The 14,995-nt window shown below is 45.5% G+C and overlaps 1 protein-coding gene across 1 annotated transcript; it reads left to right on the top strand.

The window, feature by feature from the left end:
• The first annotated feature begins 1,332 nt into the window (after positions 1–1,332).
• On the top strand, positions 1,333–13,708 carry TPI1 (triosephosphate isomerase 1). The gene is made up of 7 exons (XM_075842949.1): positions 1,333–1,532; positions 7,792–7,915; positions 7,995–8,079; positions 8,527–8,659; positions 10,418–10,503; positions 11,860–11,947; positions 13,427–13,708. The coding sequence occupies exons 1-7, from the start codon at positions 1,421–1,423 to the stop codon at positions 13,543–13,545; spliced, it is 747 nt and encodes a 248-aa protein (XP_075699064.1). The 5' UTR covers positions 1,333–1,420; the 3' UTR covers positions 13,546–13,708.
• The last annotated feature ends 1,287 nt before the right edge of the window (positions 13,709–14,995 follow it).

The following is a 14,995-nucleotide window of genomic DNA, read 5'->3' as shown; positions in this document are numbered from 1 at the left end:
TGGGGCCCTCGGGGGCCCAACACCACCATAAAGAAAAAAACAAAATGCAGTCCCTTGGTTCACAATTACTGCTGGGGTGTGATATATATATATTGAAGGATTTGCTGGGAAAGAAGCTCAATGATGATCCCTTCAGTGTAGAATACAAAGGGGCCCACATAATGTTCTTGCACAGGGCCCCTCTTCTATGTCCGCCCTTGAATGGCGAGAAAATTGAGATTTAGGGGCCTTTCACACGAGCATGTTCGGTCCGTAAAGGACGGAACGTATTTCGGTCGCAAGTCCCGGACCGAACACAGTGCAGGGATCCGGGCTCCTAGCATCATAGTTATGTACGACGCTAGGAGTCCCTGCCTCGCTGCAGGACAACTGTCCTGTACTGTAATCATGTTTTCAGTACAGGACAGTAGTTCCACGGAGAGGCAGGGACTCCTAGCATCCTACATAACTATGATGCTAGGAGCCCGGCTCCCTGCAGCCAAAATACGTTCCGTCCATTACGGACTGAACATGCTCGTGTGAAAGGCCCCAAAGAGGTAGAACGTGTTGCGTATGTGCCATAGCTCCAGGTTGAGGACCGGATACACTGGTGTAAGTCATCGTTCACATCTGCGTCGTTACTTCCATTTTTCGGTTTCGTTATAGGAACAGGAAAATGAAAATAACAGAAGTGGCGGTTCCGTCACATGATGGACGCCAATACCATCTGACGATATCCATTAACTTTAATGTGTTCCGTTGGGTTTCTGTCATTTTACCGGACAAAATAGGTCTGCATGCTGTGCAATTTTGTGGGATTTTTGGCGGAGGCTTCTGATGAAACATGGAATACAGCTGGTTACACGCGAATAAAATGCACGTGTATTATGGCCACAAATCTCGGCCCGGCCACGTGTCTAATGACCTGAACTAACAGCATCATCGCCGTCTGGCTGGTCGATAGGCAGAAAAATGTGCCCATTTAACGCTCCGTGAAACCGGCCTGGATATGTGTTTCCCAATGGCAAGAAATATATAAAACTGATACGGACTGAAATTACGACCGTGCAATCGTGACCTAAGAAAGTGCTGCTAAAATCAACATGATGAAAGTGAATAATAATAATCTATGTAACAACCTACAGTCATGTCCCCTCCATGTAGCGCCTTGTAATAAGACCTCCCCGCAAAAACGCTAATCACATCTGAATTCTCCACCATAGATTGGCAGATTTAGACTTTGCCCACACTTAACATGGCGCCCAGGGCCTGGAGACGTACACCGACCTGTCAAAACGTCAGTGGGCGGGGGCTTCGGAACCTTTGCCCAGATAGTGGGCGTGTCCTTAGTAGTATTTAAAGGCGCCGTGCTGAGAAGGTGTTCTTGTTACCACCGCGCCCGATTCATCCTCAGCTCCTCGATCCCGCAGTTGCCGCCATCATGTCTCCAAGGAAGTTTTTCGTAGGTGGGAACTGGAAGCTGAACGGTGACAAGAAGAGTCTGGGGGAGCTGATCGACACCATGAACAGCGCGAAGGTCAACACGGAGACAGGTGGGGGGCGCGGATCCCGTAATAGCCGGGTCTATAGGGACGGAGTTAATACCAGGGACCACTGCAGCTCATCCATATTCTGTAATGCGCGGGGGGCAATGGGCATTACATATAGGGTTGGTGCCCTGATCTGGGGGTCCTTAATCCTTACATGGGCCATAGTCTGTGCCCTTTGGGTCCTTGTCATTTATATCTGTTGGCCATAAGCAGCAGTGTGCATGCCTTCTATAACTGGCCGTAGATCTGACGATCATTATTAACGATCTGCCGATCAATGTAACCGTTAGATAAATGGCGCTTAAGCGATTGGATCTGACCAATGATCGTTTATTCCATCTGTCAGGACTGTGATGGGTCCAGTTGTTGGTCCTAATTAAAAAAACAAGCATGGTGCCCCCCACCCTGACCTCCATCCTCCACCCTTGGAGGATAACTGGGGGCCCATGATGATCAATAGACCTTAGTGAAGCTATGGCCCCCTTCTTGTAGGTCCCAGAGGTCAGATTCCCCCCGAGATCTTTATGGTTTATATATTTCTGCATAGAGTAGGACTCCCCCCTTTAATTCCCAAATTGTCTTGTCTCTTGCATCTTGTTGGTACAGGAACGGTCCTGAGTGGTTTAGAGATCAAGTTCTGCATCTTTCAAGGGCGAATGTGGGTTATTAACTGGCTCTGGGCTCCTGGTATTGATTACATGGGGAGGGGGGTTAAGATTGGTCCTTCATGTATTCTCCTGTAGACCAGTAGTCTGCAACCTCCTGCTGTCGTGGAACTACAACTCCCAGCATGCACTGACAGCCGGAGGTTGTAGTTGACCCCTACTGTAGACCCTGATGCTGGTACATAACCTCGATTGGTGTGATGTCTAGTGTAGCCTGGCTGATTGACTTGGTGGGTGTGTGCCATGCAGTGAATGGGTTAATTCGTCACTGCCCGGAACGTGTAACGTAACTTCCTGTTACTATGGCGATTAACCGTTAATTCTGTAATTGTGTCTATGCAGATATATGTACCATCTAGAAATGTCCTGACCTGCATGTACCCTTTGCTGCGGAGGTTGGCAGTGCCAGCTTGTTTAGGCCTCCGCTACACCCCCCCCCCCCCCCCCTGTCACCCTTTCGTCCTTGAACATATCGATGGATGGTTGAACCTATTCAAAGTCCACACTGGGCTGCCCGTAGTGAAGTGGAAGACCTTAGTGCAGCGTTAATGAGCACAGCGCCAACTCGTGTGCAATGCACTGACCTCAGGCTGGGCACGCTACTTCACCCAGATGCCAGGCTTGAGGATTCATTGTAGATATGGGGGAGGGGTGACCTAGAATACAGGGAAATGATGCCAAGGGGCCACAGACTGATTGCTTTATAACTAGACCAGTGCCCATCATGTACTAGAACTACAAGACCCAGGATGCAGTGTGTATATAGGAAGGGCAGACTGGGCATTGACTGTGTCCAGTGTTGTGGCATGGGTGGCTGCATTACTGTCATGATTGTTTCTTCCCCTTTGCAGCAGCCGCCGGTCTCTGTGCTCACAGGCACGTACTCTCTCCCTCTGCAGTGTCAGCCCTTTAAAGAGACAGTAACCAGGATGTGCCCGCTGGCTGCAGTGATGTGGACAGCTTGTTTTGCTGAACCCAGTGCCATCGTCCCGGCTCTCGTTGCCCGTTGGGTGAGGATATAGAGCACAAGGATTGGTTTGGTCCCCGGGCTCGAGGCTATCATGTGACCTTTAACCCATGGTGTCTGACAGCTGGGTCAGCGGCACTGCCTATAAACAGCTCTGACCTTTCAGTCAGTCTGCTCTGCACTTGGGATGATGTGAAGGTCGTGACTTTTAACCTTTTCATGTGCCCAAAATAAACGGAGTCGTTGTCCAAAAATAGCAGAGGGAAGGGGGTGGGGATGTGCCGGGATTCAGGCTGCATATACTGATGGCGGGAGGGCTCGGTATACGGGATCCTATAGTAAATGTCCAATAATCCGGCATCACACCAGATTATTGGATCTTCAAAACACCGCACCCTCTCCAGTCTCCTCTCCATACAAGATTGGTCCAATGCCGGATTAGTTGTCTGTACCTATCGAGTTTTTATACATATTTGTATCTTCTATCTACAGTTTGTTTCAATTTATCACCATTGTCCAGATCTGCTTGCTGTCAGTGAATGAGCTTGTGTACATCCAGGGGCGAAGTGTCATACCATTCCCTTAACGCAGCAAAATTGATATAAAAACCACAATGACTTGACAATGTCGGGTGCGATTGCATGCTGCGGCTGTCTGCCTGCACCATTGTGATGTATCGGAGCTCTCTTGTAGCGAACTCTACACCCGTGTCTGGGGGCATTATCCGGACGTGTCTATAGCTTTTAAATGTAAACTTCCATACACTGACCGCAAGCAGATGTGTTGGGAAAAAAATAGTCATCTGGCATACTTAATGCACGGATCCTTCAAAAATCTGATTATTTGCAGTAGGTACTTTTATTAATGTGTCCAATAGGAGGGGGGGGGGTGGTGGCTTCACCTCCACGATATGATCATAACGCGACCATACATGGGGCAATTTGTACCCCACAACGGAAAGTCAAACTGAAACCGCAGCTTCCGTTTCAGTCACCGTTTGATATCAATGTGACGGAAACCTTGCTAATGGTTTCCGTTCGTCATCATTCCGGCAGGTTTCCGTTTTTCTGACAATCAATAGCGGAGTAGACTGCGCTATCGATACCGTCAGAAAAACGGAAACCAAAGTGTCGGGGAGGGGAGTATAGTGGTCTTGTGCTTTGTTTTCTTAAATCCCCCCTCCCCGCGCGCCCGCCCTCTTCTCTGCAGCAAATCCAGCTGACAATCTGCACCATATTAAACACTATTTGGTGCAGACTTGCAATCGGAATTCCCTGCAGAATCTGGGTCTCCTTTATGGTTACGTTTTCTGCAGCAATTTCGACCCATGTGAAATTACCCTAAGTGGGGGGGCCTGAGAGGCAGCGCACGCAACAGTGATTCACAGAGTGACCGTCCGTCTCCTCCCCATCAATTTTGCCGGAAGTGTTCCTTTTAAATTTCCTTTGTCCCTATAAATGTTGTGATTTGCCACCTCACCAGCTGTTTTTGGCCATGTAGTTTGTACTGGTGACATGTTTCACCTGTACACGGCTTGTGACCAAAAACCGCAGTAAGGCTATATTCACACGTGCTGCTTAAAAGCACACAACATATCCGCCCCGGGCGCCGCGAGAAATTCCAGCCGAAAAATCGAACCAAATTGTGGTGGAGTTTTCCGGCCACTGCCGAAAACTGCACACCGTAAAACAGTTTGTCACTTGTGTAGCCATGGCGACGCGTCTCTCTGTGAAAACGGTGATGGAAGTGTGCACGTGGCCTAAGGCCTCGTGCACACTTCAGTCTTTTCCTTCAGGCTGCTAGCCGTTTTTCTGACTAGCACCCTGACCCATTCATTTCAATGGGGCCATGCACACTTCAGGTTTTTTGCCGGTCCCGTTGCTCCGTTCCGACAAAAGTAGAAAATGTCCTACTTTGGTCCCAGATTCCGTGACTGTGAGGCCCATGCAAGTCAATGGGGACGTCAAAAAAACTGAAGGCACACGGAAGGCGTCCGTGTGTGACTGAGCCGTTGCCTAGCAACGGCCGGGCGGGCAGAAATACATTACAGATATATTACACTAATCGGCAGCCACTTCTCTCTATCCAGCACTGATAGAGAGAAGAGGCTGCAGATAAAAATAAAATAAAGCCGCTCATACGTACCCGGTCGTTGTCTTGGGGACAAGTTCCTCTTCCTCCAGTCCGACCTTCCTGTATGACGCGGCAGCCTGTGATTGGCTGCAGCGGTGACATGGGATGAAGCGTCATCCCAGGAGGCTGGACAGGAGGAAAATGCAGGGAGTTCTGGGTAAGTATGAACTGATTTATTTTTATTCTTTTATTTCATTAAAATTGTATTTTGCGAGCGCCGAGCGTGGTCATTCTTCAGCGCTAGTCACTGTCTGGGGTGCTGAAAGAGTTACCGCCGATCAGTGCAGCCCATTAACTCTTTCAGCACCCTGGACCGTACCATTCTTGGAAATGGAAACACTGAGTGCACACGGAAATCACACGGCCGCTAAAACGGGCACACGGATCCGTCAAACTGCAGCTAAAACGGTGATGGAAGTGTGCACGAGGCCTAACGCTGTGGATTTTCTGCAAGAAAATCTGCGGTATATATACTACGTGTGAACTTGCCCTAAACTGCGATAACGCCGCAGTCAGTCGCCGGTGGGTTTTTGGCCACTAGTGCCAGGTGAACAGGAAAAGTTACCAGCTGAAAAATTTAAAACTTTGTTTCAATTTGATGGTAGTTTGACAGCTCTATGGATATGGGGTGATGGATTTGGAGAGACATTTCAGCCAATTGTAATAAGATGGTGAGCACTGTATGAAGAGCAGCTCTCCTCCTCACTCCCTCATGGGCTCTGTTCACATCTGCAACAGATCCTCCGACGCAGATTTCCCATATTCGATGGGAGAAATAATGCTGCATTTGGGTCCACTGGTGTCCATAAATTTAGCACAGCCTTTTTGTCACGTTTCGGCAAATGTTGGTTCTGTATAATAAAAAAATTAGCAATTACAGAAAGTATACAGGAAAATTGCTACATTTTTCAAGATCTCTGCTTGGTGTTATGGATTTGAAGCCTTTTTGTTTTTTTTAAAAACTTTCAGAAGATACATTTCTGTGCTGATTTTGCGATGAGGTGAAGGGCTTGTTACATAGTTATCAGATTGCTGCGCTGCATCGGTGTCCGGCAGTACTCTAATATCTGTACTGTAACGTGCCCTGCACCGTTGTCTATTACGTGACCAAGACAGATTTTCAGCCTCAAAGTATACAATGGAGGTTCCTATTTAATGGCAGCAAGCAGAGTGCTTGAAAACTGAGATGGGTACAGAAAGTATATTCACTTTGCATTATACAAAAATTAAGCTTTATTTTGTAAAACTGGACCGCCCCTTTAGTGTCTGTGTGTGTGTGTGTGTGTGTGTGTGTGTGTGTGTGTGTGTGTGTGTGTGTGTATATATATATATTTTTTTTTTTTTTTTTCCTGTGACTGGGTAGAATAATAGACCAAATGTAGTTGTGAATGAAGCTTAGGCTGACTTCATACATCACGGTCAGTCTTATTTGCCACGAGCCGCAGTGAAAGCGGCCCCATTTCCTGTAATTGCAAAAATCGTGGTAACGCTTGAGTCGTGTGAACACTGCCTAAAAGCAGTGCTTGTAAGGAGCGCATCACTTGTGAAACTTCTTGTGCGTTTGATGATTGGGTCTCTCTGGGAACAATCCTCTTTCTTAAATACTTGATGAGGCTGCAGTGTGCCACGTGTTTAGTGCAGAGCATCGCTCCTCTGTTCCCCCACATACAGACTTGTAAATATCTCCACTACCTGTTGCCACCACTAGGTGGCAATCTATATTCAACTCCTATTCTCCAATGGGAGCCATATCAGGCTGTATGTAGATCGCCCCCTAGTGGCAGCAACAAGCAGGTAATGTCTGTATGTAGGGGAACAATGCTATTTACTAAGCAAATGGATCGCTGCCTCAATTATTTCATATTGGGGAAACTGTCAGTCCTTTTTTAGAAACAAATGCACCAGTGCTGCTGGCTATCTACCCCTTGTAAAATACAGGGGGGGGGGTGTAAGCACTGGCATCCCACGCATGGGGTATCCGCAACCCTTTTTTACTTGCTGTGGAATGTTTTTGCACGGGTCTCTGCTACTGAACTTCTGGAAATGCCACGAGTGTAAAGACTCATTGATACCTTGACCCTCCCAGCCGGAGAACTGATGCTGGACCGTGGCTCCTTTCACTGCCCTGTGAGCCAGCTGGCAGTGTAGCAGAGCTGGCACCTGTTGCCCCCACCTCATGTTACCCCAGTGTTATAGGTCAGACTGGGTAACGTGTTCTGTTCGCAGGGATATATTTACAGTACGTTTTCCAACCCGTTTAATGACTGGCAGCAATGGTGTTTGTTAAAGGGGAACTGAAATTTGTTGCTGGCCATGAGATTGGGGTTGAGCTGATAATTTGGCTTCCAGGCATTTCCCATTGACCAGGACAAGTTAATTTCCGAATCATAGAATCAAGTTAAAATGGGCTTGGGGCAATGGATTCCTATCCCAATATGTTGTAGAGTTCTTCTTCTTGAAGGACATGTCAAGTGAAACCTTACCTGTTCCTTTCCAGATGTAGTCTGCGGCGCCCCCACCATTTACCTGGACTTTGCCCGCCAGAAGCTGGACGCAAAATTTGCAGTAGCCGCACAAAACTGTTACAAAGTGGCAAAGGGAGCGTTTACTGGAGAGATCAGGTGTGTATTTCTGCACGTTGCCTGCGTACACCATGTATAAGGAGCTGCTGCCTGTCTATAACAACCCCTTATCTTCCAGCCCTGCCATGATCAAAGACGTCGGCGTCACCTGGGTGATTCTGGGACATTCCGAGAGGCGACATGTTTTCGGGGAGTCTGATGAGGTGAGATAATGGTCTGGTAATATTGATGGATTTAGTCGTTTTTTTGGGGGGGTTTTTTCCACCCGCTTTTTGCAATGGATCACCAGGATCCTGCTGTGCAGGTTCTGTGCATTACACCAGAAGGAGATCAGGCATTAAAGGAGTTGTGCGCTTGAAGTTTTATTTTCCAGTGTCTATGCTTCTCCTGTCCATGATCTGTGAGTTGGGCGGAGCTGCAATACCAAGCACCACCTATAGACAAGAGTGGCGCTGTTTCTCACTTGTTTCTTACTCATTTAAGCCAGGGCTGCAGCAGTCCTGGTAAACAGACCGGTTTTAAGACCCAAATTGCAAAAGTGAATGAATGGCAAGCTGTGGACTAAGAGGGAATAACCCTTTAATTCAGAGTGCTTTTGTAACCTACATTCACTATATATATATATTTTATTATTTTTTTCTGCTTTGCAGCTGATTGGCCAGAAAGTGGCACATGCTCTGTCTGAGAATGTCGGGGTGATCGCCTGTATCGGAGAGAAGTTGGATCAGCGTGAGGCTGGAATTACAGAGAAAGTTGTTTTTGAGCAGACTAAGGTCATCGCAGGTGAGTTTTCCTACAAAAAATATTAGTAGCCCTGAGCCCAATAGTGTAATTTTTTTTTGGAGGGATTTTCCAGTATTTCGACAAATCCCCCTCCCCAAAAAAGGGAGGGGGATTCTAATGTACTTGCTGTCCAAATTCTGCTCCAATCCTGCGCCATTTCTTGCTTTCAGTCCTCCGGTTTCGTATGTAAACTCTGGGCTCTGATTGGATGGTGCAGCTACACGACATTACATCACTATTGATGCTGAATCCATGTTGTGGGATGCTACGTTACTGTACACAGGCCAAAAAAGGCAGAAAATGCCTCCCATTGATTTCAATGGGTGGTGAAGGCGTTTTTCCCGCGAGCGGAAATACTGTCTCGTGGGAAAAAGCGACATGCCCTATCTTCGGGTGTTTACGCCTCTGACCTCCCATTGACATCAATGGGAGGCAGAGAAAGTGTATTTCGTGGAATTTTTTGCCTGCGGCACTCCAAACTGAATTTTGAGGCAGATTTTCCTCCTGCAAAAAAACGGTGTGAACCCGGCCTTATAGGTCTGGCCACCTTCAGGTTTTTTTTTTTTGTTTTTTTTTTTATTAGGGCAATGCATCTAAAATGAAGCAACTTTGAGATTATTATTTTTTAAATAAGACTTTTGCATCTCCATGGTAACAGACTACAAACTCTGTAGCCTGATCTTGCAGTCCTACTTCTCTCTTTCCCCTACTTCTTACGAACCTACTAAATTAGCGAGCCTCCGACTACGCAGAGCTCTGTTGTCTGTTACCATGGAGATGCATAGGTCAGTTTAGAATAGGCGTCACTCCGGTTAGTCCTGAAATTGTGTTGATAACTGGATCGTGTTACTCAACAGTCCTTGAGCTTTCACCACCTCTGTGCTTCAGCTGCTACACGTGATTTTCTTGAAATATTGTCTGGCCAACAGTGTAAAGCACAGACTCCCAAACCAGCGCTGGGACCTGGCAGGACTGGATGCTCCGGTGATGTAGATGAACGTTCTTCTGTCTCCATAACAGCCTGGATAATGGCCTCCGTTTCTTAGCAGCAATGCAAACCTATTCAGGCTGCTGCTTGGCAAACAACAAAAGTATTCATTAGGGAGTCGGCGGAGTTTGTTGCATAGTTGCAAAAAAATGTGAAAAACCTCCATTGAATCAACAATAAAACTGGGTAGTTGGAATTGTGCCTTAACTCTTCCACTGCTGTTACAATTGTCACCCTCCTGACATGCACAAATAAGACCTGTATTCTAAAATAAAATATATTCAACACCCCCCCCCCCCCCCCTGCCACGCATGTTTTTTGGAAGGGAACTCCTTAAATATTGCAAAAAATGCCACCCATCGCCCTACACTCTGGTGCCTCATGCATTTTTCTTTTTTTGCAACTTCTTATCCCTGTATAGGAAAGACAACTGTCCCTCTAAATGACAGCACATTCTCCCTCGTTGGTAATAGGGGTGATAATATGAAGACCAGTTCCCTTATCCCCTAACTAAGGTCACCGGTTGTATAGGGGGAGAGATGGTCGTAGCCGGCTGTGATCCTTCTTGCTGCTCTCGCCTGATCTGTAGGACTCTCCTAGTCCCGTTGCTCTGCGCACCTCCTGCAGCGCGGTCTATACAGACTTTGCTTGTAATAAGTTGTGGATTCCATTAGGGCTCGGACTTCCACTGGTCACACAAGTCTTTGGTGTTAATTGCTCATCTTTCCAGTTGTCACCAGATAATCCATGTAAACCCTTCTCCCTGGCAGATAATGTAAAGGATTGGAGCAAGGTCGTCTTGGCGTATGAGCCAGTCTGGGCCATTGGTACTGGAAAGACCGCCACACCCCAACAAGTAAGTACTGTACCACCCCCCCCCCCCGGGCTCCATGGCCACAGCAGACCCTCCATAGGCATTTGATCACTACTAGACATCGGGACCATTGAAGGATCTTTTCATCAATAAATATACAGGTTCATGTCCTGTTCAGTATAGAAATCAGTCAGCCCAAATCTCTCCGGATTGGTACCTGGCAATAGAGGTGGCCAATGTGTTCACCGGATTTCTACGCGGTTCTACTACATTCGGTAGAAGAGTTGGCGGCCCATGTTCATGTGGGCCACCAGCCTGTCCAGCCACTTTAGCACGGTTTTGGATCTACTAGTAATTATTGCTCTTTTTTTTTGGGGGGGGGGGGGAATGGTCCTCCGGGCAGATCTCCATGCCTTGTTGTCTTTAAGAGAACTTTCTGATGAAAAGAGCCGGTGCAGTAGGGTTGCCATGATACTAGAATTTGGACTTCCATACCAATACGTTATTGTATGCTTTTTGCCAAAATAAAAACTTATATAAATTGGTTTTGTTTTTTTACAGCGTATACCGATCCTCATAAATAACACTACATTTGTTGTGCAGGAAAATAGTCGCAACGATACCAACTGTGTATTTTATCTATTGGGACTTGTATTTTAATGTTTGTATTTTACAGGTTTTTTTTTGTTTTTATTCAACTTGACTAACTTTATTGTACTGGCGTATATCTATATATTGCCGCATTCAAGGGGATACTGGCGGAGATCAGAGGGTTCTCTAATCGCCGCTGTTAGAGCGAGGCTGCGGCTGTGTTACAGCCATTGACCTGATCGCACGCACGCGCACCATGCTGTGTCTCCGCGATCAGCATGATGTGGTGCAGCTGGCGCGGCACTGAAAACAAAATGGTGCACGCGCTGCACAGCACCCCCATGTTCTGTTTTCAGTGCGGGCGCCTCTGCTCACTAGTGTGGCGCTGGCCGCTTCACATCATACCAGTGACTACGTACTGTCTTGCTACTAACCTGTGCAGTCGCACAGGTTAGTAGCCAGATATATGAATTTACGGTATTGAACCGTTTGCAGGTGCACAGCATCGGACTAGTATCGCTATGTCAACGCATCATTTAACCCTACAGTGCAGCTTATCATGGGACTGGCTTCTTTACCCGCCCCCTCAGATCCGCGATCACCGTGAAAGCCACAGCTAACCACACGTAGCATTACATACGAGCCACTTATTCATGTCACGTATGGACTTTCTGGGTCCACCAGACTTGGCGCTGTTCTTGCAGAGCATATGTTCTTGGATCTAGAGGGGTCCAGAGTGGGGGCTCTTTTTATATAATGTATAAACGTTTTATATTGAACCTTCATGTTGTACTCTCTTGTATCCAGGCTCAGGAGGTGCACATAAAGCTACGTGATTGGCTGAAGTCAAACGTCTCTGAAAAAGTTGCCCAGTCAGTTCGCATTATCTATGGAGGTAAAGTATCGCCGTTAAAAAGCTTCTAGGTCCTGCTGCTAGTATGGCGTCCCTGGGATTATTCACATTATCAGAAATGTTGGCTATGATTTTTTTCTGGGAGGGTGTATCCGAGTATTTAACACTTGGCACTTCTTTTACAAACGAGGAATTTAGTCATGTAAGTTATGTTCTGATTGGTCAGCGTCATACACTTCTCTCCAACGCCCGCTTGGCCATATAGTAAAACACGCCCAGTTGTCCATTGAGAAACTCATTAGCATAAAGCTAATATAGGTCATAACAGCGCCGATCACATGTACAAGATAGGCCACTTATAATGTGGTGACAGAGACTCTTTAAGGAGATGAGATTTGAAGAGTGGGTTTCACAGGTGCTTTGCCCATTAAATAAAGGCACACAGACTGGTTTCTGCTAAATTTGTTTTCCTCAGAGTGGGAGCCGTGTCAGGAGGAAAACCACTTTCAGAAAACTTGTTCTAGAGATGTGTATATACTATGAGCATGTAGAACTGCTATGCATAGTGAAAGTTCTAAAGGGACTGCACATGAAATGAAGACTTTCACTTTCGCAAGTGCTAAACTTAGAGGATGAAGATGATTTAGTCCCACATGTATTCCAGGCAAAAAAACTAAGTTTTTCAGTTCTCCACAGAATAAGGGTATGTTCACACGGGCTATTTTCAGCCGTTTTTCTGGCCCTAAACATCCTGAAAAATCAGCAGAACACCTACAAACATCCACCATTGTTTTCAATGGGAAATACGTTGTTCTGTTCCGATGGGGTGTGTTTTTTTTGTTTTTTTTTTGTTATATGCCTCATTTTAAAAAAAACTGTGCGTAAAGGTGCCCCGTAAAAAGTGCATGTCGCTACTTGGAGCTGTTTTTCATTGACTCAATAGAAAAACCGCTCCAAAAACACTAGCTTGATTAAAAAACAGCTGACAATCAGGAAATGGTTTTCCTTGAAAACTGCTCAGTATTTTCAGCTGTATTTTGTGAACTGTGTGAACATACCCTAACACTCGAGCATATGTCCACGTTTTGAACACAAATGCATTACTTTACTTATCTTGTACTGGTCCTGAATTCCAGGCTGTTGTACTCCAGAGCTTTATTCATAAACCTGCTTTAGGTCAAATCTCCCAGCATTCCCTGCTTGTGCGTCTGCACATCAGAGTCCTGGACAAGATCTGTACATTCTTTACACCAGATACTGTAGTAATCTCTGATTATTGGAGCTCACATCAGCTGTTTTGGGATGGGCTGACGAGCTTTGTTTCCAGCACAATTGTGAATGCAGCTCTGGAGTATCACTCGGGATGTAGATTATATCTGTGTTGACCATCAGATACTGCTGTATGGTGGTTCTACCTTGCACTATGAGCTTGTTTTTGGTTTGTTGCTGTTTTTAGGTAATTACTGCTTCGTTCTTATTGAACTACAATTATTTTCTGCCTCTACCCTCTTGTGTTTTTAGGTTCAGTCACTGGAGGAACCTGTAAAGAGCTGGCGTCCCAGCCTGACATCGATGGCTTCCTGGTGGGAGGCGCTTCACTGAAGCCAGAATTTATCGAGATCATCAATGCCAAGCAATAATCAGTTTTGTTCCTCTACTGTTCCCATCGCATTAACGGTTTGTGTTGTGGCTCTTGCGTCCTTCGTTTACATGTCCAGTAGGCCCTTGGTGTGAGCCGCCTCTTCTCGGGTGACTGTACAGGAGCCGTGTGGTTGATCTGTAATAAATAAAAAATTAAAATTCTGTGCGTTGTGGGGATTCTTTTACAGTATGCAGGAAAGGACCATAATGCTTACGCAGGCAAACGTAATGCAATAAGTTTGTAACGATTTAGATATAGTAATATCTGTCTGTTTTTTTTTTTTGTTTAGTAAAAAAAACAAAACTTATACTGACGCATGAGTATATGCTAAACGTACACGCTATCTTTTTTTTTTTTTTTTTTTTTTTTTGTGTGGATCTAAAGTTTGGGATTTTTTTGGAAGGTGTTACATTTTTGCATCTCTTTTGAATCTTCCACGCAGATGGAAGTAGGAAGGATAATCTCCAGCACTTGATCCATGATTTAAAAGCAAGAGCCATTTTTTCATCCCATTGAAAACCAGTAGGAAGGATGCTTACGCGTTTCAAACAAGAGGTTCATAATCACACCTAAGAGTTCTTCGCAGGAAAGTTTTATTCAGATGAGAAGTCTCTTGCTTTTATATTGTGGATTGAGTGCTGGATGTTATCCTTTCATATTGCCCTACCTTCTACCGACTGGATATTTGTCCGTAGCATTTCAAGCGTAGTGTCTGGGAATAAGTGTGAAGGTGAGCGGACGGTTTTGTCTTTTATAACATCAGATGATCAATTTTGACAAAAGAAAGTGAGGCAGCACTACCAAATATTGGATAAAGATCCTTTTATTCCATGTGCGATGTTTCAGCTCAGTATGAGCCTTTCTCAAGCATAACAGTGTGACACACAAAGCATATATATATATTTCAAAATAAACCAATTACATACATTTAATAAAATAGTGAAAAAACCATAGTGAAAACGTACATGATATTGTGTCAATAGGATCCCTTATGGATATAAACATATATACAAAGGGATATATGTGGATAGTGTAAACAGCATATTGCATTAATAAGGCCAATCAATAGGATGGGCTACATATGTGTAGTAACATGTGAACAGTATCGTAACAAGTGTTTGTTATGAAACTTTAAAAACATCCTAACCTCGCTGGATCGGCTGATGGTGTCTCACACTCTTCGTTGCGCATGTCTGTAGATTACGTCACAGCCTATCAGATGTTAGTATGTGTCATAGCGTCAACTCGCGCATGCGTATGACTCTCGTAATGCCTATCGCCATCTTGAAAGAGGGCAGCCCTATCTGTCATACTACGTATCCATCTTCAACTGACATTACTCGACTGGTAAGTGAAACTAATTGGCCATATAAATATTTGGAATAGTACTAACGACATATGGTGCAAAAAGCACCCATGTAGCCTAAACCATTCTATATATATATGCC

Source organism: Rhinoderma darwinii, chromosome 11, assembly GCF_050947455.1.
Source record: "Rhinoderma darwinii isolate aRhiDar2 chromosome 11, aRhiDar2.hap1, whole genome shotgun sequence".
Classification (NCBI taxonomy): Eukaryota; Metazoa; Chordata; class Amphibia; order Anura; family Rhinodermatidae; genus Rhinoderma; species Rhinoderma darwinii.
Note: the sequence above shows the minus strand (reverse complement) of the source record. Positions and strands in the feature narration are given on the sequence as shown.